The sequence below is a fragment of the Puma concolor genome, chromosome D1, assembly GCF_028749965.1.
Source record: "Puma concolor isolate L17-30 chromosome D1, mPumCon1.1.hap2, whole genome shotgun sequence".
In the NCBI taxonomy this organism is placed as follows: Eukaryota; Metazoa; Chordata; class Mammalia; order Carnivora; family Felidae; genus Puma; species Puma concolor.
This window is the reverse complement of record NC_141676.1, coordinates 4,733,193-4,755,856: the sequence shown is the minus strand read 5'-3', so window position 1 is coordinate 4,755,856 and position 22,664 is coordinate 4,733,193. Positions and strand designations below refer to the sequence as shown.

At 63.5% G+C, this 22,664-nt stretch overlaps 3 protein-coding genes and 1 long non-coding RNA gene across 15 annotated transcripts in view; 2 read left to right on the top strand and 2 right to left on the bottom strand.

The window, feature by feature from the left end:
• The first annotated feature begins 52 nt into the window (after window positions 1-52).
• Window positions 53-4,464, top strand: NDUFS8 (NADH:ubiquinone oxidoreductase core subunit S8). 3 transcript variants are annotated; one of them, XM_086676741.1, is made up of 7 exons: window positions 53-138; window positions 1,236-1,293; window positions 1,384-1,434; window positions 2,269-2,358; window positions 2,462-2,634; window positions 4,082-4,210; window positions 4,293-4,464. In XM_086676741.1, the coding sequence occupies exons 2-7, from the start codon at window positions 1,236-1,238 to the stop codon at window positions 4,422-4,424; spliced, it is 633 nt and encodes a 210-aa protein (XP_086532867.1). In that variant the 5' UTR covers window positions 53-138; the 3' UTR covers window positions 4,425-4,464. The 3 variants fall into 3 exon arrangements, with proteins under 3 accessions (XP_086532867.1, XP_086532868.1, XP_086532866.1); XM_086676742.1 differs by having other exon boundaries at window positions 103-195; XM_086676740.1 differs by lacking the exon at window positions 53-138 and adding an exon at window positions 421-487.
• Window positions 4,465-5,696: 1,232 nt separating this feature from the next.
• Window positions 5,697-7,009, bottom strand: LOC147576339 (uncharacterized). The gene is made up of 2 exons (XR_015240683.1): window positions 6,582-7,009; window positions 5,697-5,924 (listed from the first exon to the last, which is right to left on the bottom strand). It is a non-coding gene; the product is annotated as an uncharacterized LOC147576339 (long non-coding RNA).
• A 28-nt stretch (window positions 7,010-7,037) lies between these two features.
• On the top strand, window positions 7,038-18,671 carry TCIRG1 (T cell immune regulator 1, ATPase H+ transporting V0 subunit a3). The gene is made up of 20 exons (XM_086676718.1): window positions 7,038-7,160; window positions 9,564-9,684; window positions 10,058-10,136; window positions 10,793-11,013; window positions 11,111-11,196; window positions 11,710-11,836; window positions 11,923-12,005; window positions 12,189-12,282; window positions 12,363-12,575; window positions 13,077-13,221; window positions 15,620-15,759; window positions 15,838-15,995; window positions 16,074-16,164; window positions 16,742-16,860; window positions 16,952-17,165; window positions 17,440-17,568; window positions 17,695-17,799; window positions 17,879-17,996; window positions 18,244-18,421; window positions 18,520-18,671. The coding sequence occupies exons 2-20, from the start codon at window positions 9,568-9,570 to the stop codon at window positions 18,596-18,598; spliced, it is 2,496 nt and encodes an 831-aa protein (XP_086532844.1). The 5' UTR covers window positions 7,038-7,160; window positions 9,564-9,567; the 3' UTR covers window positions 18,599-18,671.
• Window positions 18,672-19,982: 1,311 nt separating this feature from the next.
• Window positions 19,983-22,664, bottom strand: part of CHKA (choline kinase alpha) — a 63,056-nt gene continuing 60,374 nt past the window's right edge. For 5 of the 10 annotated variants that reach the window (XM_086676725.1, XM_086676726.1, XM_086676728.1 and 2 more), the window contains one exon: window positions 19,983-21,264. In XM_086676725.1, the coding sequence (XP_086532851.1) occupies window positions 21,042-21,264 (223 nt within the window). In that variant the 3' untranslated portion in view covers window positions 19,983-21,041. The remainder of the gene's footprint in view (window positions 21,265-22,664) is intronic. The other 5 variants (XM_086676731.1, XM_086676729.1, XM_086676720.1 and 2 more) reach the window with 1 other exon arrangement.

Here is a 22,664-nt window from a genome sequence, read left to right as displayed (position 1 = left end):
TGGCCAATCAGAGTACGCCGTAAAAGATGAGCGCGGAAAAGGTGAAACCAGCCGGCCCAATGGCAGCGTCTCAGAGTGTAGGCTCCGCCTCTCGGCGGGCAGGCCGCTCAGCAAGGGAAGGAGAGGCAGCGCTTCAAGGTGGGTGCTCAGGGGTCAGCTGTTAGGAGCCGGACCTCGGCGGCGCGGCGTCGGGGGGTGAGTGCGGTGCTCTCGTCGGCCCCGTCGACTCTGCGCCAGGCTTCATCTCGGTCGGCTCACGACGCGCGGCCCGGGTGCCCTTCAGCGCGCCGCTAGCGGACCTGTGACCCGGCACCATCAAGGCGCATGCCCCGCCCGCGTCTGTGGGGTCAGAGGTCACGGCGAAGGTCGGGCAGATGTTGGGCTAGGTGCCTCGCGCTGGAGTCAGCGGTCCTAAGAGATGGGCCCGAGACAAGTCACAGATCACGGGAAGGGCACTTTCGAGCTTCGGCCAGATGCCAAGCTCTGGGCATGTACACCTCCCTTCGTTCTCGTGGCCCCCCTTCCACAGATGAGAAAACATGTCAGATGACCTCCCCCGCCCAAGGTCACTTGGCAGGCTAGGAGACCGGTCCAGAAGGACCTCGATGCTGGGGAAAAGAATTTGGTCCCGAGGGTTATTTAAGCCTTTAAAAGGGTTTCCAACGGGGGTGGACTGTGGGTGTGCAGGAGTTCCATACTGGTCCCACTCTCTCCACCCCTCAACCCCCATTGTGTGACTTCGGACAAGTCACTTAACATGGCTGAGCCTCAGCTTCTCTGTGTCTCTCACGAGGGATCCTTGTAAGGACCATATGACAGTGTGTGTGACCCCCTAGCCCAGTGCCTGACACAGTGGGCTGTCGGTGCTGGTGGCTGCTGGCCAGCTTATTTGGGTCAGCTTTGGGGAGGATGAACAGGGGAGGGGAGAGGTGGGAGGCAGGAGCACCGATCGGGGAAGAGAGGAGGGATGGATTTTAAAGACTTCTTAGAAGGTGAGCTAGATGGAACTTGGGCCCACAGATACTCCCTAAATCTTAGCCTCGCTGAGCGGAGTCAGGTTTGGAGGGCTGAGAGGTGCCACACCTGGGAACAGGGAGGCCTTGTGTGCCTCTGACAGGAATGGGGGGAATAGGAGACCAGGTGACACATTGGGGTCAGGGCTCCCACAGCGCCAGACTTCCCGCGGGGACAGGTCTGGGACCCACCCGTGTCTCCCTCCGTTTTCACGCCCGCAGATGCACTGCCTGACTACAGCTACGCTGCTTCGGGCCGTGGCCCAGGCCGCACGTGCAGGTAGGACCAGGGGAGCCTTTCTTGGGGCGCAGGGGGGCCCAGCCTCCCGATGTGAGGCCGCCGCTGACAGCGTCATCCCCCTCCTTCCAGGGCACCCCAGTGGCCGGAGCCTCCACAGCAGCACGGTGGCAGCAACCTACAGTGAGTCCCCGGGCACCTTGAGCCTCATTCCCGATCAGGAACTTGCCAGAGGCAGGGGAGGAAGCCTGGGTTCTAGTCCTGACTTTGCTAGAGGCTCCCCCTCTCTGAGCCTCCGTTTCTGCTCTGTCATGACGATCAAGTTTGAGTATGATTCGTGGGGGCAGGGTCTGTCAGTTAGGGGGTGGGGAGCCTTCCCTGTGGCCACACAGGGGCATCTCAGAGCTACCCTGCGTGGCACAGGTGGGAGGGGGTGTGTTGGGGCAGGAGAGTGCCAGGTGTGAGCCTTGGGTGTGCATCCTCCTCACCAGGACCCCGCCACCCAAGCCCCTTCCAGCCCCCTTCAACTCCTGGGCTCAGATGGCTGCCCAGACACAGGGAAAGGTGGGCAAGGATTGGCCAGGGCCAGAGGCAGGCCTCTCCGAGCTTGCTGGGGTGGGAAGTTTTGGTGAGCGAACAGGCCCTTGGGGGGAGGTCCAGCTGGAAGGAAGACCAGGCCCTTTTTTTTTTTTAATTTCTTTTTGAATGTTTATTTATTTTTGAGGGAGAGAAACAGAGCCGGAGTTGGGGGGGGGGGGCAGAGAGAGAGGGGAGACACAGAATCCGAAGCAGGCTCCAGGCTCCGAGCTGTCAGCACAGAGCCCGACGCAGGGTCCGAACCCACAAACGGCAAGACCATGACCTGAGCCGAAGTCAGATGCCTAACCGGCTGAGCCCCCGCCCCCAGGCACCCCGTGACCAGGCCTTTTCTCCTTGAGTCGGGTTCGTGGGGGACTTGGGCATGTGCGGCTGTGAGAAGCCCTATCACGACGGCCCCTCTGCTCACCTCCCCTGCAGAGTTCGTGAACATGCGGGAGACCTCGATGGACATGAAGTCGGTGACCGACCGGGCGGCTCAGACCCTGCTGTGGACTGAGCTCATCCGAGGTGGGCCCTGGGGGGAAGGGGCCGCACAGGTGGGGCATGGGCACAGATTGTTGGGGGAGGAGGGGCCCCCACCCACCCACCACCACGCCCATGCTGCCCACAGGCCTGGGCATGACCCTGAGCTACCTGTTCCGGGAACCGGCCACCATTAACTACCCGTTCGAGAAGGGCCCGCTGAGCCCACGCTTCCGGGGGGAGCATGCACTGCGCCGCTACCCGTCCGGAGAAGAGCGCTGTATCGCCTGCAAGCTTTGTGAGGCCGTCTGCCCTGCCCAGGTGAGCCACTGTGGCCCCTGCCCTCGAGGAGGAGGCTGCAGCCTGTTGCGGAGAGGGGGAAGCTGGGCAGCCTGGGGCCCGAACTCTGGTCCCCCTGCTGGCTGTGTCCCCAGGAAAGCCCCTTTCCCTCTCTGAGTCCTGTTGCCGGGCCGGTTCAGCGTTAGTGAGTCATCGGAGGCAGGCTTGTGGCCCTGAGCGGGCCGTGTGACCCACGTGACATGACCCACGTGGGTCCCGCGCCTGGGGATCTGGTCAGGGGCGTCAAACCTGGGCTTGGGAGCCACGGGGCGGCCCCTGAAGGTCTCCGCTTTTGCCCTGAACACAGCAGCAGTCTCAGGAGCTGTGCACGTGTGCCTGTCACAGGGCCAGCCCTGAGGACATGCGTGCCGCAGCTGAGGCCCTCCCTGCCCCTGGTTGCTGCTCCTTGGAGCCCCCGGCTCCAAGTTCTGTTGGAGGGTCCCACATGGACCACCCAGAGGCGGGGGCTGTTAGTGTAGAAACAGAAACATCCAGCTGAGGCTCCTGGGCAGGCCCGTGGGCGTGCCCAGCTGGAGCCCCAGCGGGCACCGTGGTCACTCATCACCACACAGCGATCCCGCCCCCCCCACGCCGAGGCTGCTCCAGGCCATGCGCGGTGGCCTCGATGTCTCTGATCCAGCCACCCCGGCGCACAGAGAAGAGCCCCCAAACAGCAGAGGTGGTAACAGTCACCGGGCAGTGAGCAGCGTCCACGGATCAGGCGTTGTTCCAGCTCATGACTTATCTTTACATCAATCTAGGATGCAGAGGTGATCGTCCCTGTCTTTATAGACCGGGAAACTGAGGCACAAAGAAGCAAGGCTACCAGTCTAGGGTCCCACTGAATGTGGGCATTACACTGCTGGGGGGCACGTGAAGGCCTTTGGCACACCCTTTGAAGGTCCTTCGGGCTGTGGGAGGTTGGCCTTTTCCCTGCTGGCACAAAGCCGTACCCAGAAACTGAGGGTTAAAGACCTACCTTCGGGTCTGGGCTTTGAGCCTCACTTGCTGTGTGGCTTTGGGAAGCCCCTCAACCTCTCTGAGCCTGAATTTTCTCATCCCTTAAAGGGGGATAACCAGACATAAATGGGAGAGCTGTTCAGCGTGCAACCGACAGCCATTGGGCTAGTCCTGAGGACCCCCCTCGGGGCTACAGGCCCTGCAGTGAACGGAGTAGGCAACAGTCCTCCCCTCGTGGGACTTAGGTTCTCAGGCGGGAGATGGCGGCAGTTAACAAACAAGAAAAATGTCAGCCAGGGCACATGCTAGGCTGTGTGACGGGGGCCTCCTGGGAGGGGCGGCAGGGAAGGCACATCAGGCTGAAAGTGGGTGGCAGGACCCGTTCCATGGCCCCAGAGCGACCCCTCCAGGACAGGGCAGACAGGGGACAGGAACGAAGGGTAAGGAGTGCCCTGTGCCCCTCTCCCAGGCCATCACCATCGAGGCTGAGCCGCGGGCCGACGGCAGCCGCCGGACCACGCGCTACGACATCGACATGACCAAGTGCATCTACTGCGGCTTCTGCCAAGAGGCTTGCCCCGTGGACGCCATCGTCGAGGTGAGTGGGCATGGGGTTGGGTGAGGCCGGGGCAGCGGTGCCTTGGAGCCACCTCACGTGGCCGCCCCGCCCCCGCCTGCAGGGCCCCAACTTTGAGTTCTCCACGGAGACACACGAGGAGCTGCTCTACAACAAGGAGAAACTGCTCAACAACGGGGACAAGTGGGAGGCCGAGATCGCCGCCAACATCCAGGCCGACTATCTGTACCGCTGACGCCCCCCGCGGCCCAATAAAAAAGCTCTGCCCTCCCGCACCGCCTCTGTCCTGAATCCCGGCCACGGCCTGTGGACTCCTCCCCAAGACAGGTCCTTCAGTGGGGCCACCAGAGGTGGCCCGGCCTCCCTGTGGGACTCTATGGGCCCCTTTGGGGCTCCCTGTGGCTGTCAGCCCAGAGCGGCCCTGCTGCACACCCGTCTTCTGGGCGATGCCTCTAGGCTCGGCCTGGGGTCTGCTATTCCCATAATCCTGGGTGCCCACAGGGTCGGGGCTGGACCTGCCCTTGCCCGAGGGCCTCCCATGACTCCACCCTACGGATATGGAGCCTGCCAGAGCCTCAGGCAGAAGTACATCAACCGCAGAAACTCAGGCCAGGGCGTTGTCCTCCCTGGGGGCAGGGAGAGGCCTGCTGGGGGTGGTGGGTAGCTGTCACAAGGAGGTGACACAGACCCCGCTGCGCCTGAGCTGGCCTTGTCTCATCTCCAGCCACATCCCCTTTCCTCCCCAAGTTCCCCAGGCCAGGCTGCCGGCTTGGCTTCTGCTTGCTCAGAACTTCCGGCTTCGCAATCCCGGCAGCGGCGTGGTTTCCCTGTGGGGCCACACGCTAGCCCCGTGTGGACAGAATCGTCGGAGACGGCTCCCTCGAACTCAGTGCCAGGGCCTGCGGAGGGACTTCAGTATATTCTCAGCTGTGAGCAAACAGCTCAGAGAGGTGAAGTGACCGGCTCGGAATCACACAGCATGCGTCCGATGAAAACTAACTCGGTCGGAGATCTGAGTCCCCCTTCTCCGTCATTTCCAAAAGTACTTTTTACAAAACACTAACCACCCATGATGTTTCACAGAAAGAAGGGAGAGGAGGGTGTTCTGTGAACCAGTCAGTGCGGGAAATGCCCCAAGTGCCCTCTTTCTGTGATAGGCACCGCGTGTGACCACGTTCAAGGCTCTGAGAAGGCCTGTAGCAAAGAACCCCAGCCTTTCCCCAACTCATTCCCCAGGACACCCCTTTTTCTCCTCACTGCTGCTAGCTGGGCCATCTGGTGCTGAGGTGGCCCAGGACCTGCTTGGGCCCCCACAGCCTAAGGAACAAGGTGCAGAGCTGAGGAGTGAGAGCAGGCCTGGAAGGGAAGACCGGCCCCCGGGAAGCGTCTGTGTGCCTAGCCCCTGGCCAGCCCCGGTGGCTGTGGGATGCCAGGGTTCTGCAATAATGAGGCAGGTTTAAAACTCCTAAATCACCTCTAATTTCACTTTTCCCAGGTAGAACCAGCATTAGATAATTGTCATGGAGCCTATATTTGTACACAGAGAAACAGAACACTTCTAAAAATGGATCAGGGGGCGCCTGGGTGGCTCAGTGGATTGAGCGTCCAACTCTTGATTTCAGCTCAGGATGCGATCCCGAGGTCACGGGGTCGAGCCCTGTGTCAGGCTCCGTGTTGAGCGTGAAGCCTGCTTGAGATTCTGTCTCTGCCCCTCCCTCTCCCGCTCTCGCGCTCTCTCTCTAATTAAAAAAAAAAAATTTAAAATGAGTCAGGCTATCCAGCTCCTGACTGGATTCTTCCCCCTTCTGACTTGTCAGAAACTGCGCGCGCCCGTGAGTGTGTGTGTGTGTGTGTGTGTGTGCAGCACCTCTAATGCCATTTTGTAACAGTGGGGTCCTGGTCTCCCCTGCACCAGGAGGTATTGACCTGAGGCCCCCATTGGTGCTGTTTGGTTGTGTTGAGGGGTCCTCCCCACCCTGGAAATAGACCTACAGTGCCCCAGGATGGGGGCCCCCACTTTTCAGAGGACACTGACCTTGGCGGTACTTTCCACCCCCAGCTCTGGGGCTCCATCTGCCCACCACTCCACCCCTCAGAGGACCTTGCCATGTGGGATTCAAGGATCACTAGAGATGAGGGGGCCCCTTGCACCTCCTGTCCCCGGTGGGTATGGTCCTGGCCCGTCCAAAGTGCAGGCAGCTGGGCAGGTGTGAACCTCAGCTCAGGGGTGCTGGGGCAGGACCAAAGTCTCCAGGGCGCCCCCAGCTGCAGGGGAGGGGGGGAGCGACAGCTAACATTGGGTGCCCAGCCTGAGTGGAAGGACATAACATGGCCTGGCCCTCCATGTCCTGTTGCCATTGAGGAAAAAGGCCCAGAGAGGGTGAGCACCTACCCAAGGGCACAGAGCACTGGGCCTGGAGCTTAGGTCCCTACCCCGGGTGGTCAGAGGCAGGAAGGTGGAAGGATCCGGTGCAACTGTGGTCTCATGAGAGGCGGCGGCGGACCCGGAGGTGAGGGAGCGTGCGGGGGACACACGGCTCTTGGAGCCCAAACCTCAGCGTGTTGGGGTCCCTTCAGCCATAGGCCTCTAGGTGGGGGAGGGAGGGGGGGCGTCCCATGCTCTACCCCGGCCGCCTCCCCGCACCCCGGGCCACGTAGGCGTGCGCGGTCGGCGCCGGTCTGTGTCCGCGCTCTGGTCTCTGGGCCCCTCGGTACACTCCTCCAATGGTCCCCCAGGAAGTTAGGGCGGGCGGGGTCGCAGCCGGAGCCCGGCGACCCTCCCAGCGGCTCGCGGGACTCCGGGTGGGGACTGCGGGGCCCGGACGGGACGGGGCGGGGCGGGGCTTCCGTGGTCCCGCCCCTCGCGGCCCCGCCCGCCGGGGAAAGTGAGTTGCGTGGGCGCCGCGGCGGGGAGCGCAGTGCCGGGAGCGGAGCTCAGAGCCGAGGGGCGCCGCGTGCTGCTGGCCCGGGGGTGAGTGCCCCGGCAGGGGTCTGCAGAGCCCGCAGCCCCGTCTGCCACCCTCGCTTCGCCCTGCGCCCGGAAGGGGATCTTGGAACCCCCACCCAGCTGGATCAGTGGATGAGACTCAGTCTGCCGGCCCGCCCGCCGCCCGCCCGGTGTCAGGCCTTGGTGGGGGCCACAGTGGCGAGGAGGAGGAGGGGGAAAGAGAAGAGGAAGAGGATGATGGGGAGTTAACAGCCACTAACTACTGAGCCCAAGTCCGCTGGGCCTGGTGGCGCGCTGGTGGCGCTCAGGGCTTTCTCTGTGGCATCTTCCTCGGAGGGCGGGACCCATTCTACAGATGAGGAAATTAAGGCCCACCCAACTACAAAGAGGGAGAGCTAGAGGCAAATAGGGTCACTCCAGCTCCAGAGCCTACTGGTCTGGAATAGAAGAGGCCTCGGGCCCTCCCCTGCAGTCCAGCTTTCATCCCTGGGTCGGGGGCTTAGAGGAGAGATCTGGGGGTTCCTGGAGTTGGCCTTGGCCTCAGTCCCTGAGGGACCAGAAGGAGGGGATATAGAGTGAGGAGAGGGCTGCAGTCTGGACCCTGAAGGCCACAGAACTGAGGAAACTTCATTTGCTCCATCAAAGGGACTGGGGTGGCCCCTGGCCTGGGTAGGGACCAGGGAGGATGGGGGGAAGGGGTGAGCCAGTGGAGTCCTAAAATGTGGGGGAGGGGTCTGACCAGCTCCCTACACACCGGGCCCACCCCAGCTTGTCCTTGTCGCCAAGGGAATTGCCGAGGGTGAGGCCCTGTGAGTGAAGGGTGCAGCGTGGGGCCGCTGGACCCTTGGATCCCCAGACCTGGTTCCCTACAACCCTCCAGCCTTTCAGGGTGCTCAGGGCAGAGAACACATATTTCCTCTGAGCACATATTGTGCACTGGGACTTCCAGACCCGCAGCCCCAGGGCCGGGCTCCTGCCTGGCTCGGCCACCTGCTGACCACCTGATCCCAGACCTCAACTCTCCAAGGGCATTGACCCGTCTGTAAAACAGGCCTACGGGGTCCTCTCCCCCCAGGATTGCCGTTAGGCTTAAGAGGTAGTATGGGTAAACTCTCATTATTTTTCCTCCCTACCCAGGTCCTGTCTCTCCTGGGGCTGGCCAAGTCCCATTTACCCAAAGAGGAAGTGAAAGTCCAGAGAGGGTGAGAGACTCCCCCAAGGTCACGCAGCCAGTCACAGTTTGGGCAGGGCTCTGAACCCTGGTCCCTGGCCTTCTGGGGATGGAACCCAGCCCCTCCTGCCCACCCTTCCCTGTCCAAGGCCCAGTGCTTCTGCGGCCTCGGGCTGCCTCTCAGCCTTTTCTCCTCTTCCAGGCTGGGGCCGGGGCTGCATTCCCTCATTAGACTGAAGTAACCCAGGCCCCGGGGGGCAGAAGTGACCAGCTGGGCTGGCCCCAACCGGCCCAGACAGCCGGCAGGGCCTTTGGTGCCAATTGGTCACCCTCTCAGTTGGGGACCTCACTCGTGTCTGTCCCCTTCGCCCACAGTTTGAGAGCTAAGGAGACTGAGTCCCACAGAGGGGAAGTGGCTGGCCCTGGGCCCCCAGAGCAGGGGCCATGGAGTCCTGGCTTGTGGGCCAGGGCATCTGCGGGGCCTCCTCCCTCGGCGTTTGGGCAGGGCCCCGGCGGGCCCTTCCTTCCCGTTTCAGTTTCCAGTTTCATTTTGTGGATTTCGACACCTGGGAGGCTGTTCCGCCCCAGTGTAGACAGCAGCTGCCAAGCAGTCCGGGCCTCAGGGGCATGTCTGCCGCCAGGCATCTCGGGCCTCAGTGAGGGGAGCCGGCGGAGACCCCACCCCCTCAGCACACACCCAGATACCTCAGGGAGGGAGCAGGGCTCCAGCTGCCCGTGCGGACAGGCCCAACCTCAGTGCTGGGTGTCTGGGTCACGGATGGGCGCTCCCTGGTGTAGAAGGACAAGGGCTCGTGGCCAGCAAGGGCCATGGCACTTAGGAGGCCGGCTGCCGGAGGTGACCCTTGGCCTGGGGCGCCGAGGGTGATCAGGATCCCAGGTGAGGGCAGGCCACAGAGGAGGGACAGTGGGAGCAGAGGGCAAGTGTGAGAAGAGCCGGTGCCACCAGCGGTCAGGGGTGGGTGTCCGGGACAGGGCAGAGGCCGCTGGGAAAGAGCTGGAGTGAGGTCGGGCCGTGGCTCAGGCCGTGAGGTCGGTCCGTTCCCAGTTGCACGCTTATTTCCTGTGTGACCGCAGCACCCCTTTGAGGCTCCCCAAGCCTCAGTCTCCCCGTCTGTCAGATGGGGTTGGTGGCGGGACCTTCCGTGGATTGAGCCGCGGCGGACGGAATCCCTACTCGACGGGGAGCCGTCTGTGGTCCCCGCCGACTGAGCCCTCACCCCCTGCCCGTCCCACAGGACCATGGGCTCCATGTTCCGGAGCGAGGAGGTCGTGCTGGTGCAACTCTTCCTGCCCACCTCCGCTGCCTATACCTGCGTGAGCCAGCTTGGCGAGCTGGGTCTCGTGGAGTTCAGAGACGTGAGTGGGGCCGGGCGCGCGTGGGGGCGGGGCTTGTCCTTAGGCATCCTAGATGGTGCGCCGCCACCGCCACACGGCCCCTGGCTGTGCCTGAATCCCAGCAGCCTCTGCCGTAGGTCCTCTGCTCCCTGAAAGGCCAGCCTTACGCACGGCTGGGCCATCTCGCCTCCTGGGCCCCGTCACACCGTCCCTGGGGCGCGCAGAGCCTGGTCCGTCTCCAGCTGGGCATCTGGAGGTTCATGGTGTCCTCACACCTTTTGGTGGGGGGAGAGGGAGGCAGCCATGGCCTGTAGAGAGCCAAGCCTGGGCCCTTGGGTGGGGACCTCCCCGGCCCCCTCCCCAGAAAACTGACGCCTTGGCGCGGCGACCACAGCTCAATGCCTCGGTGAGCGCCTTCCAGAGACGCTTCGTGGGGGATGTTCGACGCTGCGAAGAGTTGGAGAAAACCTTCTGTGAGTTGGCCCCGGGCCCACATCCCAGGCAGGCTTCCCCGGGGAGGTGCCAGTCGAGCTTGGGCTAAAAGGAAGAGTCCTGGTGCCCCAGGTGGAAGGCAGAGAAGAGAGGCCCAGGCCCTGCAGAGCCTGGATAGGGCAGCTGGGGTCTGTGGGGGCGTTCTTGACAATGGGGCTTGCTTGCAAGAGACCTCGAATACCGCGTGAGGGCTAGGAATTCATCCAGTGGTTGCTGGGAGCCAGCATGGTTTCTAAGCACGGGAGGGGCTCAGACAGAGCTTTCTTTGCCACAGATGGACTGGGGTGGGCAGAGGCCAGTATCCAGGGGCGGGTGCCCCAAGGAGCTGCTGCTTCTCTAACCCAGACAAGAGGGACCCCTGCCCTGGACCACCGCTGTGGGGCCCAGGCCCTGGGTGGGGGCCGTGGCCAGGGCACTGGAGCGGGCAAGCAGTCCACACAAGCTTGGGAGGAGATACAGGCTTGGCCTGGGGTTTTTCTGGGGGTCTTGGATCCAGTGAATCGATTAGCCGGTGGCTGGCGGAGTTTGGGGCGGCATTCGGGACCCCCTAGACATCAGGCAGGCCTCGGCTAACGGTGGCCATTAGCTGGTGTTGGCCCCCGGACGGCCTCCCCTGACCCCGACCCTCCGCACCCAGTGTTCCTGCAGGAGGAGGTGCGGCGGGCCGGGCAGGTGCTGTCCCGGCCGGAGGGGAGGCTGCCCGCGCCCCCGCCCCGGGACCTGCTGCGCATCCAGGAGGAGACGGACCGCCTGGCGCAGGAGCTCCGGGACGTGCGGGGCAACCAGCAGTCCCTGCAGGTCCAGCTGCACCAGCTGCGGCTCCACGCTGCCGTGCTGGGCCAGGGCCACAGCCCGCCGGTCAGCTCCAGCCCGGGGAGGCGGGGAGGCTCGCGTGGGGCTGGGGGTGGCAGGCCCCCGTCCGGTCGCGGGGCTCACGGTGCCTCTCGGCTCCCAGTTGGCAGCCACCCACGCCGATGGGCCCTCGGAAAGGATCCCCCTGCTCCAGCCCCCCGGGGGCCCGCACCAGGACTTGAGAGTCAAGTGAGTAGGGGGCGCTTCAAGCTTCTCAGCCGGAGGCCCTGACTGACTCCTTGTCCGGTGCTCTCCTCACCCACCCTCAGATCGCCCCCCGGCCTCCTCCTTCTGGCCCAGAATTTCCCTGGCACAGGGCGGGTTCTCCTCTTTTTTTTTTTTTAATGTTTATTTTTGAGAGAGAGAGAGAAAGAGAGTGTGAGTGGGGGAGGGGCAGAGAGAGGGAGACACAGAATCCCAAGCAGGCTCCAGGCTCCGAGCTGTCGGCACAGAGCCCGACGCGGGGCTTGAACTCACGAACCGTGAGATCACGACCTGAGCCGAAGTCGGACGCCCAACCGACTGAGCCACCCGGGCACGCCGGGTTCTCCTCTTCTGGGCCCTGCCGGGGTGGGGAGGCTCCGGCCTTCTCCCTGGGAGCAGGGCACCCGTGCCTGGCAGACTGTCCTGAACAGGGGGCCTGGCCGGGGCTAGGTAGGGGGAAGCTGGGGCGGCCCCCGCCCAGCCCGGCCGGCCCGGCAGCTTTGTGGCAGGTGCCGTGGAGCCCTCCAAGGCCGCCGCCCTCGAACGCCTGCTCTGGAGGGCCTGCCGTGGCTTCCTTATCGCCAGCTTCCGGGAGACAGAACAACAACTAGAGGACCCCGTGACGGTGAGGGCCGGGGAGGCCCGGGCTGGGGGTGCGTCCCGGGGTGGGGGGGCCAGGACGGCAGGTACAGTGGGCCCCCCCTCCCGCAGGGCGAGCCTTCGACGTGGATGACCTTCCTCATCTCCTACTGGGGCGAGCAGATAGGGCAGAAGATCCGCAAGATCACGGACTGGTGAGATCTGGGGGGGGGGGAGGGGGGGGAGGGGGGGGCTGGGCGCCCACCGCGCTTGTGCCCAGGCCCCTGCCTGTCACCACCCTGTCCCCCGCTCTGCCCCGTAACTTCCCGGTTAGACTCCGCCTCTGCCCAGCCGGAGCCCCCCGGGGCTCCCCTCACGTCACCCCTCCTCCCTGCCAGCTTCCACTGCCACATCTTTCCGTACGCGGAGCACGAGGAGGGCCGCCTCGGGGCCCTGCAGCAGGTGCAGCAGCAGAGCCACGAGCTGCAGGAGGTGGGCGCTGGGGGCCGGGCCGGACGCCCCGCACCGCCGCACCCCTGCTCCCCCTAACCCCCACCCCGCGCCGGCCGCAGGTCCTGGGGGAGACGGAACGCTTCCTGAGCCAGGTGCTGGCCCGCGTGCAGCAGCTGCTGCCGCCCTGGCAGGTGCAGATCCGCAAGATGAAGGCCGTGTACCTGGCCCTCAACCAGTGCAGCGTGAGCGCCACGCACAAGTGCCTCATCGCCGAGGGCTGGTGTGCCGCGCGCGACCTGCCCACCCTACAGCAGGCGCTGCAGGACAGCTCGGTGAGTGCGGCGGGTCTCCCACCTCCCCCTCTGCCAGGCAGGTGCCTGTTCCCGGTGCCGTGTCTTGGCCAAGCGCCCCCCCCCCCCCCCCCCCCCCGCCTTCCTCCGGGGAGGCTGCCCTGATGGCCTCGGCCATCCCGAGGTCGTAGAAGCCCTGGGACGGGCCAGAGCACCCTGGAGGCCAGCTCAACAGGCCCTGGCCCCGGGGGATCTTGGGCCGTCGGAGGGAGCCTCGGGCTACGCATCCGTGAAATGGGTGTCACGGCCGTCTGCTGGCGCCCCGTCGGCTCTCACGTGTAGCGATGGGGCTCCCTCTCCTGGGTCAGCTCATCTCAGGCTCTCCCTGGATCTCCCGCGGTTGGGGCAGGTGGGGCTGGTCGACCTCTCTCACAGAGGGGAGGAGCCCCGCCTCTCCAGCCGGGTCTGGCTGGGCGTGTCAAAGGGTCCCTGAAGGTCCCCGCCCTCGGTCTCATCCCTCTGTCTGTCCACCCGGTGCTCCAGAGTGAGGCAGGGGTGAGTGCCGTGGTTCACCGCATCCCCTGCCGGGACATGCCCCCCACGCTCATCCGCACCAACTGCTTCACGGCCAGCTTCCAAGGCATCGTGGACGCCTACGGCGTGGGTCGCTACCAGGAGGTCAATCCCGGTGAGAGCCATGGAGCCCCGCGGAGTCTCCCCACTGGGCCCGTCCCGCCCTCTTAAGTTGAGAAGCACGCTCCCAGCATTCCGGGGTGGGGGTGGGGGTGGGGGGCAAGGGGAGGCCACGTGGGAACTTTGTGTTTATCCCCAGCACACCCCCTAGCGAGGCTTACGAGGGGTCCAGCGCGGGGCTGTGCAAAGAACAGGTTTTGCCGTAGAAACAGCTCAGGTTTGAGGTCCCACTTAACTTGGCACATTTCATCGTTTCTCTGAGCCTCAGTTTCCACATCTGTAAAATGGGACGCATAGTTCGGCCCTCAGAGCGGTGCTGGGAAGGCTGCCCGTCGTCAGATCGCAGGGCAGCAGTCCTTGAGGCCAGAGTTAGCCGGCCCACTGATGCGCTTTTAGGCCGCACCGTGTTTGTGAGAAGCGTGAATTGGGGGCCGTCGGGCTCTCCCAGGAGCACACCCTGAGGTGGGGACTCGAGAAACCAGTCAGGGACCAACTGAGGGCTGGCGAGTCGGGGGGGGCCATAGGGGGCTGGCTCTCCTCCCTCCCCAGCCCCCTCTGCACTCCTGGGGTACCTGGTCTGTCACCTGCCTGGTTCTTCTCCCTCCAGACACGGCTCTCCCTCCAGCAGGCTGGCTGCAGTGTAGCCAGTGGCCCAGCGGCCCCCGTGTCACCGGGTGGGGACCACGGTGGGTCTCTGAGCCCAAAGAATGGGTGTAGGAGGTGAACCACGGTGGGGCCCGGTTTTGGAGAGGACTTAGTAATTGGCCAAGGAAGGGTCCTGCCTCACCCAGGGGGCTAGAGGCAGGGTGCTGGGACCCCCCGAGGTGGCCCAGGCAGGACGTGAGAATGGAACCATCGAGTGAACGGTGATCAGGGCCGTATGCAGCCCTTCGGGGCCTGCCGTCCCTCGGGGTCAGCATCCTGGAGCTCGACCTGGGCCCCTCCCGTCTCGCGTGCTCACAGCTCCTCCGTATTAGCAGATGCCAGTCCAGCTAGGGCAGCTTGACCACCAGGCGGCCAGTTGACAAAATGCCACCAGCTCTCGGAGCAGTCACTTTGGGGGGTATCAGTCCGCCAGGGCTGGTGCAGCAAAGCACACAGGTCGGGGCTTAAACCACGGGTACTTCTTGTCTCCCAGTCCAGAGGCTGGAAGTCCGAGGTCCCCGTGTCCGCAGGGCCGCTTCCTTTTGACGGAGACTCCATTCCAGGCCGACTTCTGTGCTTGGCTTGGAGACGGCCACCCTCACGTTTAAGCGGCACTCTCCCACGGAATGCGTCTGTGTCCGAATCCCCCCCCCCCGCCAATTTTTAAAGTCTATTTTTTTTTTTAAGTTTTTTTTTTAACGTTTATTTATTTTTGAGACAGAGAGAGACAGAGCATGAACAGGGGAGGGCCAGAGAGAGAGGGAGACACAGAATCCGAAGCAGGCTCCAGGCTCTGAGCTGTCAGCACAGAGCCTGACGCGGGGCTTGAACCCACAGACCGCGAGATCATGACCTGAGCCAAAGTCGGATGCTTAACCGACTGAGCCACCCAGGCGCCCCTTTAAAGTCTATTTTGAAAGAGAGAGAGCGTGAGCATGAGCAGGGAAGAGGCGGGGGGGGGGGGGGGGGGAGAGGATCCCAAGCAGACTCCACGCTGTCAGCACAGAGCCGGACGCGGGGCTCAAACTCACAAACCACGACATCATGACTTGAGCCGAAATCTAGAGTCGGATGCTTAGTCTGCTGAGCCACCCAGGCGCCCCCAAGTTTCCCCCCTTTTATCGGGACACCATTCCTAGCGGGGTAGGGCCTGTTCTGCTGATCTCCTTTTCCCTTGATCACGTCTGTAGAGACCCTACCTCCAAATTAAGGCCACTTTCTGAGGGACTGGGGGTTAGGACTCCAGTGTATCGTTTTGGAAGGGACAAGACTCAACTCCTCACAGGGATGTGCGTTGTGGTCCTCGTAACGCCCGTTAGGGGTTTTTCCCATTTCGCTGAAGGGAGAGTGAGACCTCAGAGGTTAAGCGACCAGCTGGGCCTTCCGGAACTTGCCATGTGTGGGTCGGGACTGCCACCGGGCTCTCTGTTCTTTCCGAGTATATGCTTGTAGCTCTTTTAACAGCAGCAGGACCCGGTTTACATCGAGTGCTGCGGCCCACCAGTACTGCCCTGATAAACTCATGGACAGCAGCTCTACGAAGCAGCAGTATTGAACGTCCAGTTTATAGATGTCGGAACGGAGGTTCCGAGAGGTTAAGTCACTAGCCCACCGTCACACAGTCAGGGCTCTGGAACGCAGACACACGGCCTGGCGCCCCTGCCTCGCCAACACCCGTCCACGCTTCCTGGGGTCCCGGGGCCTGTCCCTGGGGGTCCTGGCTGACCGCCTGGCCCCTCTGCCCGCAGCACCCTACACGATCATCACCTTCCCCTTCCTCTTTGCCGTAATGTTCGGCGACGTGGGCCACGGGCTGCTCATGTTCCTCTTCGCCTTGGCCATGGTGCTCACGGAGAACCGGCCGGCCGTGAAGTCGGCGCAGAACGAGGTGAGGGCCGGCCCGGGGGGCCGGGTGGGTTGGGGGCCCGGGGCGGTCCCTCACGGCGCCCCCCGCCCCCATCCCCAGATCTGGCAGACCTTCTTCAACGGCCGCTACCTGCTCCTGCTCATGGGCCTGTTCTCCGTCTACACCGGCTTCATTTACAACGAGTGCTTCAGCCGCGCCACTGCCATCTTCTCCTCCGGCTGGAGTGTGGCGGCCATGGCCACCCAGTCGGACTGGAGGTGAGGCCGGGCTGCGGCACCACAGCCCCCCCGCCCCCGACCCCCGCAGCCCCCGACCACCCCGTACTGTTGCCACAGTGACGCGTTCCTGGCCCAGCACCCGCTGCTCGCCCTGGACCCCAACGTCAGCGGCGTCTTCCTGGGACCCTACCCCTTCGGCATCGACCCCGTGAGTCCCTGCCACTTGCCGCGGGGGGGGGGGTGCGGGCAGGTGGGAGGGCGGGCCGGGGCTCCTCCGCTAACCCTGACCCAACCTTGACCCTGACGTTAACCCTAACCCCCCGCCCCCGCCCTTCAGCTGTGCTCGCCGAGCCCCTCCCGAGTGCCGGGCCTGGTGCTGGGTACAGGAGGTGCGGGGGTCCGGAAGGACGAGGGGGCCCCCCTCGCTTCAGAAAGCGGAGAAGCGTATGGTAGTAAGGGTGGCCCTCGGCTTGTCCTTGGCCTGCTGCGCCGGGCACCGTTCCTTGCCCTTGATGTGATGTGATGTGATGGGATATTTAGACAACCCCGTCAGCACCGTCCCCATTTCACAGATGAGGAAGCAGAGGCACAGGAGATCACAGGCTCAGTGTCCCCTAGCTAGGGAGAGCTGGGGTCTGGGCCATTCCCCTCTGCTGCCCCACAGCGGGCAGGTGGGCCACAGATGTGCCGAGGCCCCACGGGGGCAGACGGGCTGCTGAGGGACTCGGGCGGGGAGCCCCCCCCCCCCCCCCCCCGCGTGACACCCGTCCCTCCTGCCACCCCAGATCTGGAGCCTGGCCGTCAACCACCTGAGCTTCCTCAACTCCTTCAAGATGAAGATGTCCGTCATCCTAGGGGTCACCCACATGACCTTCGGGGTGGTCCTGGGAGTCTTCAACCACGTGTGAGGGCCCGGGCTCCGGGGGACACCGGGGCAGGTGGGGCCGGGGCGGCCCGGTGGGTGACCCGGCGACCCCGCCCTTCTCCCGGCGCAGGCACTTCGGCCAGTGGCACCGGCTGCTCCTAGAGACCCTGCCGGAGCTGGTCTTCCTGCTGGGGCTGTTCGGCTACCTGGTCTTCCTCGTCGTCTACAAGTGGCTGCAAGATTACGCCGCCAGGGCTGCCTCGGCCCCCAGCATCCTCATCCACTTCATCAACATGTTCCTCTTCTCCCGCAGCCCCACCAACCAGCCCCTCTTCCACGGGCAGGTGCGCAGGCGCGGGGGTGCCGGCCCACACCCACTACGGGGCCACTCGGAGCCTCATCTGAGAATCGGGGACGCGAGTCAGACCTCCCTCCGCCAGGGAGCCGGGGAGGTGGAAGGAGGCCCGGCGCAGTGGGTGCTGGAAGCTTCCCCCCTCCGAGGACTCCTTGCGGAGCCACGTCCCCGGGGGAGGGGCCGGCCGCAGGCTCTCTGGGCCCGGGCTGGGTGCGCGGCGCGGCTCAGAGAGGGCCGGTGACTGGGACCCCCTCCCCCCGCAGGAAGCGGTGCAGTCAGCACTGGTGATCCTGGCTCTGGTCATGGTGCCCGTCCTGCTGCTCGGCACCCCGCTGTTCCTGCACTGGCGGCACCGCAGCCGCTCGCAGAGGGGGCCCGCTGGCCGACAGCCGGTAGGGGGGGCGGGGGGGGTTGCCGGGAGGTTTGACCCCACCCCGGCCTCCTCGGGGCTGCGAGTGGGCGGTGGCGGCGGCGGCCCGGCCCCGTCCCTGCTCATGCCACCTGCTCCCCACCCCCAGGATGAGGACAAGTCCGGGATTCTGGACTCCTCCGATGCATCCGTGGCCGGCTGGGGCCCTGATGAGGAGAAAGCGGGGTGCCCGGAGGACGGAGAGGAGGCCGAGGTGGGTGTGGTCTCCCCGGGTGTGCGTGTGGGGTGCCGGCCGCCGCCCGGCCCGCCCCTCACAGCTGCCCGCCCCTCAGTTTGTCCTGTCCGAGGTGTTGATGCACCAGGCCATCCACACCATCGAGTTCTGCCTGGGCTGCATCTCCAACACGGCCTCTTACCTGCGCCTCTGGGCCTTGAGCTTGGCCCACGCCCGTGAGTGACCTGGTCGCGGAGGGAGGGCTGGCCCGCCGCAGCTCGAGTCCTGGCTGCCTCTGACGCTCAGAGCTGCTGGCTGGGTGGCCTGGGCGGGTCACTTCTCCGGGCCTCGGTGTCCCCTCTGTAAAGGGAGGATGTTGGAGGAGATCCCCCACCGGCTCCACAGGAAGGCGGGCTGCCGTGGGGGGGCTGGGCGGGCACCCCCTTGGCCCTGGCCTCCACTGCTGCATCCCCGACCCCCCAGAGCTGTCGGAGGTCCTGTGGGCCATGGTGATGCGCTCGGGCCTGGGCCTGGGCCGCAAGTTGGGCGTGGCAGCCGTGGCGCTGGTCCCCGTCTTTGCCGCCTTCGCCGTGTTGACCGTGGCTATCCTGCTGGTGATGGAGGGGCTCTCGGCCTTCCTGCACGCGCTGCGGCTGCACTGGTGAGCGGCCCGCCTGGCCGGCCCGGGGTGGGGGGTGGGGGGGCGCAGCGCGAGGGCCAGGGCCTTCCCCTCACCGGCTCTCCCCTGCTCACCCCCAGGGTGGAGTTTCAGAACAAGTTCTACTCAGGCACTGGCTACAAGCTGAGCCCCTTCACCTTTGCTTCAGAGGAGGGCTAGTGTCTGTCTGTGGCCGCACCCCGGTCCCTGCCCTTAGCTCCGGAGACAAGAAATAAAGATGTAGGACTGGGAACTGCGTGTCAGTCCTGTCTGCGGTGCCGGGGGCTGGGCAGGCAGGGCCGGGCTCTGGGCATGCGCCGGTCCCACCCCCACGGGACTCCCGGTGTCGTGGGCCCCGCACCCTGCTTTATGCTCGTCTCCCTCGTCCCCTCCTTTGCAGCTGAGGTTGGTGCAGGGTACAGCGGGGTGGGAGGCCCTGGTGTGGGATCTAGAACCTTGAGAAGTTGGGGAGAGGCCCCACGGTACATCTGCAGTAATCCCAGAGCCTTGGGGTGAAGTAGGGGCAGAACTAGGACCCAGGAGAGATGTTTCCAGCACATTCTAGTTCCGAATGAGTGTCTTACCAGGCTGAGCTGGTGGGGAGTGAGCTCCTCATCCACGGGATGCGCAAACTGGCTGTTAAGAGAACATTCCGGATACTCTGGGCATGAAGGGTGATGTCTGGCACAGATGGGCCAATACTTCCACGCCCTGGTGCCAGCCCCACCCCAGGCACTCACGATGGTCCAAAGCGAGGACACACACGCACGCACGCATTCCACACGGGGCAGTGATTACATACATACACACGCCACCGTCCTGCAGAGAAGGGCAGAGGCTGTCCAGGGCCCCGCGGGTGAGGCTGAACTGGCCTCCAGGCCCCACCGCCCCTTCAGGGGAGGTTGTGGTCTCTCCCATCCCTCCCTGGGTGACCGGTCCTGTTCCCCTGAGGCCATCCTCCGGCTGGTGGGGTGGATGATGGCATTTCACATGTCTTTCTGGCCTGGGTCCCCCCACTGGCTAGAAGGCAGCACCAGTGCTTCTCAGAGGCCTTGCTTGCTCGGGCCGAAGAGCTGCAAAGTGGTTCTTCCGGCAGGAGGCCCCGGGGAACAAAGGCCGCTTTGAGGCCAGCAAGGCCCTGGGCACAGCAAGCCGGGTGGCCTGGCGCTCATCTGGCCAGCTGCTGGGAGGAGCCCGTCCCCTGGGTCCAGGACTGCCCTGCTCGGAACCCCCAGATGCGGTGGGGAGGGTGTGGGTGGCAGGGCCACAGGGCAAAGCCTGGGTGGGCACAGGAAGGAGGGGGGAGCATCGCTCTTGGGTGAGAGCTTACGCAGGCGTGAGGGACCGTTTATTGCTCAGATACCAAAACACATTCACCTGGTTAAAATTTTAAATGTCTAGAAGGGTGAATAGTGGAAAATGTCCCTCCTGCCTTGGCCAAGGCAACCCGTTCAGTTTCCTCCGGGATATACCATTGCTTCCAGTTTCTACATCCTTCTAGGGGTCTTTACGGGGATGGGGGTGGGTTGGGAGCCTTGCCTGACACTTAGGACACACCCAAGGGTGACAGTGAGGATCGGTTTGTATGCTTTTATTGTTTGTATAGTACAATCTCTGGTAGCAGAAACGTATGCACAAAATAATTCAAATAAGAGTTCAGAGTAAAAAAAAAATCATCCCAAAGGACATTTAATATATATGGGTGTCACAGGCCTACTGCATCCACACCCCCACATTCCGTATACTGGCTGCTCTTTCCCACCAGAGTGATCCGTCAGGGACACGGGGGGCAGCGAGGGCGGGGGCACCTGGCCCGAGGGCCAAAGCCGGGCCTCCGGCGCCCCACGGCCCCCAGCAGAGGGAGCCCCCGGGCAGGACGATGCCAGGGCAGCCAGCCCGGTCACAGGATCCCCGAGCAGAGGCAGAGGAGGAAGAGAAAAGCTGCAGACGTTCGGGCCAACCCCGCTTTCCACGGGGAAGGCAGCCGGGAGGCGTGTGTGTCCCCAGGACCCCACACTGCTCCTCGGCCGGCCGCGGGCTCTGTGTGGGCCACAGCCGCCTGCCCGCCCCGGAGCCGGGGTTAGAGAAGCGCATTCAGTTACGGAGGAGAGCAGGGCGGGGGAAGCGCCTGGTGAGGGGGCGACGTGCCGGCCTGACAGGTCCCCGGGGGCTGCGGTCACGGGACGCAGACAACGGCTCACCCCCCTCCCGAGCCGTCTGCGGTCTCGTGCATCCGCCACGCGGACCAGAAGCTGAAGGAGCAGCTTCGGAGACTCGCGGCCGGGCCGCAGAGCGACGTCACGGTCCGGCCCGGCTGACGGGCCACCCTCGGGAGCGAGCGGCGTCTACACACATCGTTCGCTCCCCCAGAGAGCCTGGCTGCCGTGCTCACGGCCGTTCATTCACATCCTCGAAAAAAGCAACGTTAACCAAAAAAAGTACCCGCAGAAACACGGTTCACTCTTGCTGTCTGCCATATCTGACTGAAAACTTCGGGCCCCGGACACAAGATGCCTTGCCTACATTAAAAGGATTCTGAGATATTGCACTATTGCACTATATTTCTGCTTCCCATCTCATCGCAGAGTCCTAGTGAAATCGTAAACAAGATATGAAATAAATGTTACTCAGTTTTAATACAGTCTTTCGTATCATACACATCTGTGTTGGACAGCGAGACATCCGAGCCTTCGTGCCGCTGGTATGGCAGTCGGAGCACCGAGGGCCCCCTCTGGCTCGGCCGCCCCTGCACGGTCCAGGGATGGAGCCGCTGGCGCCTCCCACACTCACACCCCAAGCTTCCTCTTCTGGTCGAAATAGGCATCGAACCTTGCCTGGGCATAGTCCTAGGAGACACAAGGAAGGGCAGGCTCACCAAGGACTCCCGCCCAGAGCCGCCCACATCCCGCACCAACCCCCCCCCCCCCGCCCCCGCAGGGCAGGGCCCCAACCACCAAGGGCACAGAACAGAACAGCTCCGGCTGCCGCAGGCTGTCCGGGAGCCCAGGCACCAAGCTCAGTCACCCTGGCCACCCTGGCCCTGAAATCCAGACGGGACCCCCGCCTACGTATTTGTGCGCTGCCACGGTGCGCCATCTTGTCGACCGGAACGCTGCAGACAATGATGCAAACAAAGGCTCCCCTCTCAAAGGAAAAGGTCCCGGGGGTGTCAGGAAGCAGAGGACAGAGGTGCAAGAAAGGACGCACCATGGGTTTTCTGGAACCCCCTACGGCATGATTACTGCCCAGAATGAGAGAGGGAAGTAAGAAAAGCTGGTCTCGCGTTCTGGGCATTCGAGAACGAGAACGGTCAAGCCACCGTGTGTCTCTGGGCCTGCTCCCCCATCCATCCGTCGGGGTGGACGACGCGATCTCTTAAGCACCTGCTCCAAACTGAAAAGCGTGTGACGCTAACTGCCGGAAGATCACAGCATCGCTGTTCACAATTCGGTGTTGGGGTGTAACTTCTATGCCACAAAAATTAACTCCTTCACGCACACGGTTGGACAGTTTTCACAAACGCATACATCGAGTTCAGCAGCACCACCACAGTTACGATAAAGAATATTCTGGCACACTCGAGTTTCCACGGGTCCCACCCCGCTGTCTGGCCACAGGCAGCCTCTGAACCAATTTCGATCAGTACGGATTGCTAATAGACAGCTTATCCATAAATGGAGTCACCCGGTCTGTACCCTTTTGCCTGGCTTGTTTCACTCGGCGTAACGTTTCTGGGATTCATCCGTGCTGTGGTGAGCATCTGGGTTCATTCTGGCTTACTGCAGGGTACTCTTCCATCATCTGGACCTCACACGGCACATTTATCCGTTCATCCGATCGGCATGGAGGGCATTTCCATTTCAGGGCTATCACACAGAAAGCTGCTGTGAGCATCTGAACCCAAGTCCTGGCGTGGATGTATGCTTTCACGTCTCCTGGATCCATGATGCCACAGTAGACTATTGGGCTGTACGGTAAATGTGTGGCCGCACTGTCTTCCAGACCGGCCAGACCCTCTCACCAGCCCCCTCGGCAACGTATGCCAGTTTCGGCTGCTCCACATTCCTGCTAACGTCTGATATTGTCAGTGTCTTAAGGTTTTAGCCACCATCACAGGTGTGTAGGGAATCACACTGAAGATTTGATTTGCATCTCTTTTTATGACTTATTACCTTATGCAGACAAAAAGATGTGTACTGGCCATTTGTTTCTCTTCTGTGCAGTGTCCCAATCTTTTGCCTGTTTA

Coding starts and splice junctions, on each gene's coding strand:
- NDUFS8 (XM_086676741.1), top strand. CDS start 1,236: ATGCACTGCCTGACTACAGCTACGCTGCTTCGGGCCGTGGCCCAGGCC. Junction 1,435..2,268: donor CACGGTGGCAGCAACCTACA/GTGAGTCCCCGG, acceptor CCTCCCCTGCAG/AGTTCGTGAACATGCGGGAG. Junction 2,635..4,081: donor AGGCCGTCTGCCCTGCCCAG/GTGAGCCACTGT, acceptor CCCCTCTCCCAG/GCCATCACCATCGAGGCTGA.
- TCIRG1 (XM_086676718.1), top strand. CDS start 9,568: ATGGGCTCCATGTTCCGGAGCGAGGAGGTCGTGCTGGTGCAACTCTTC. Junction 11,837..11,922: donor AACTAGAGGACCCCGTGACG/GTGAGGGCCGGG, acceptor CCCCTCCCGCAG/GGCGAGCCTTCGACGTGGAT. Junction 15,996..16,073: donor GCCACCCAGTCGGACTGGAG/GTGAGGCCGGGC, acceptor CTGTTGCCACAG/TGACGCGTTCCTGGCCCAGC.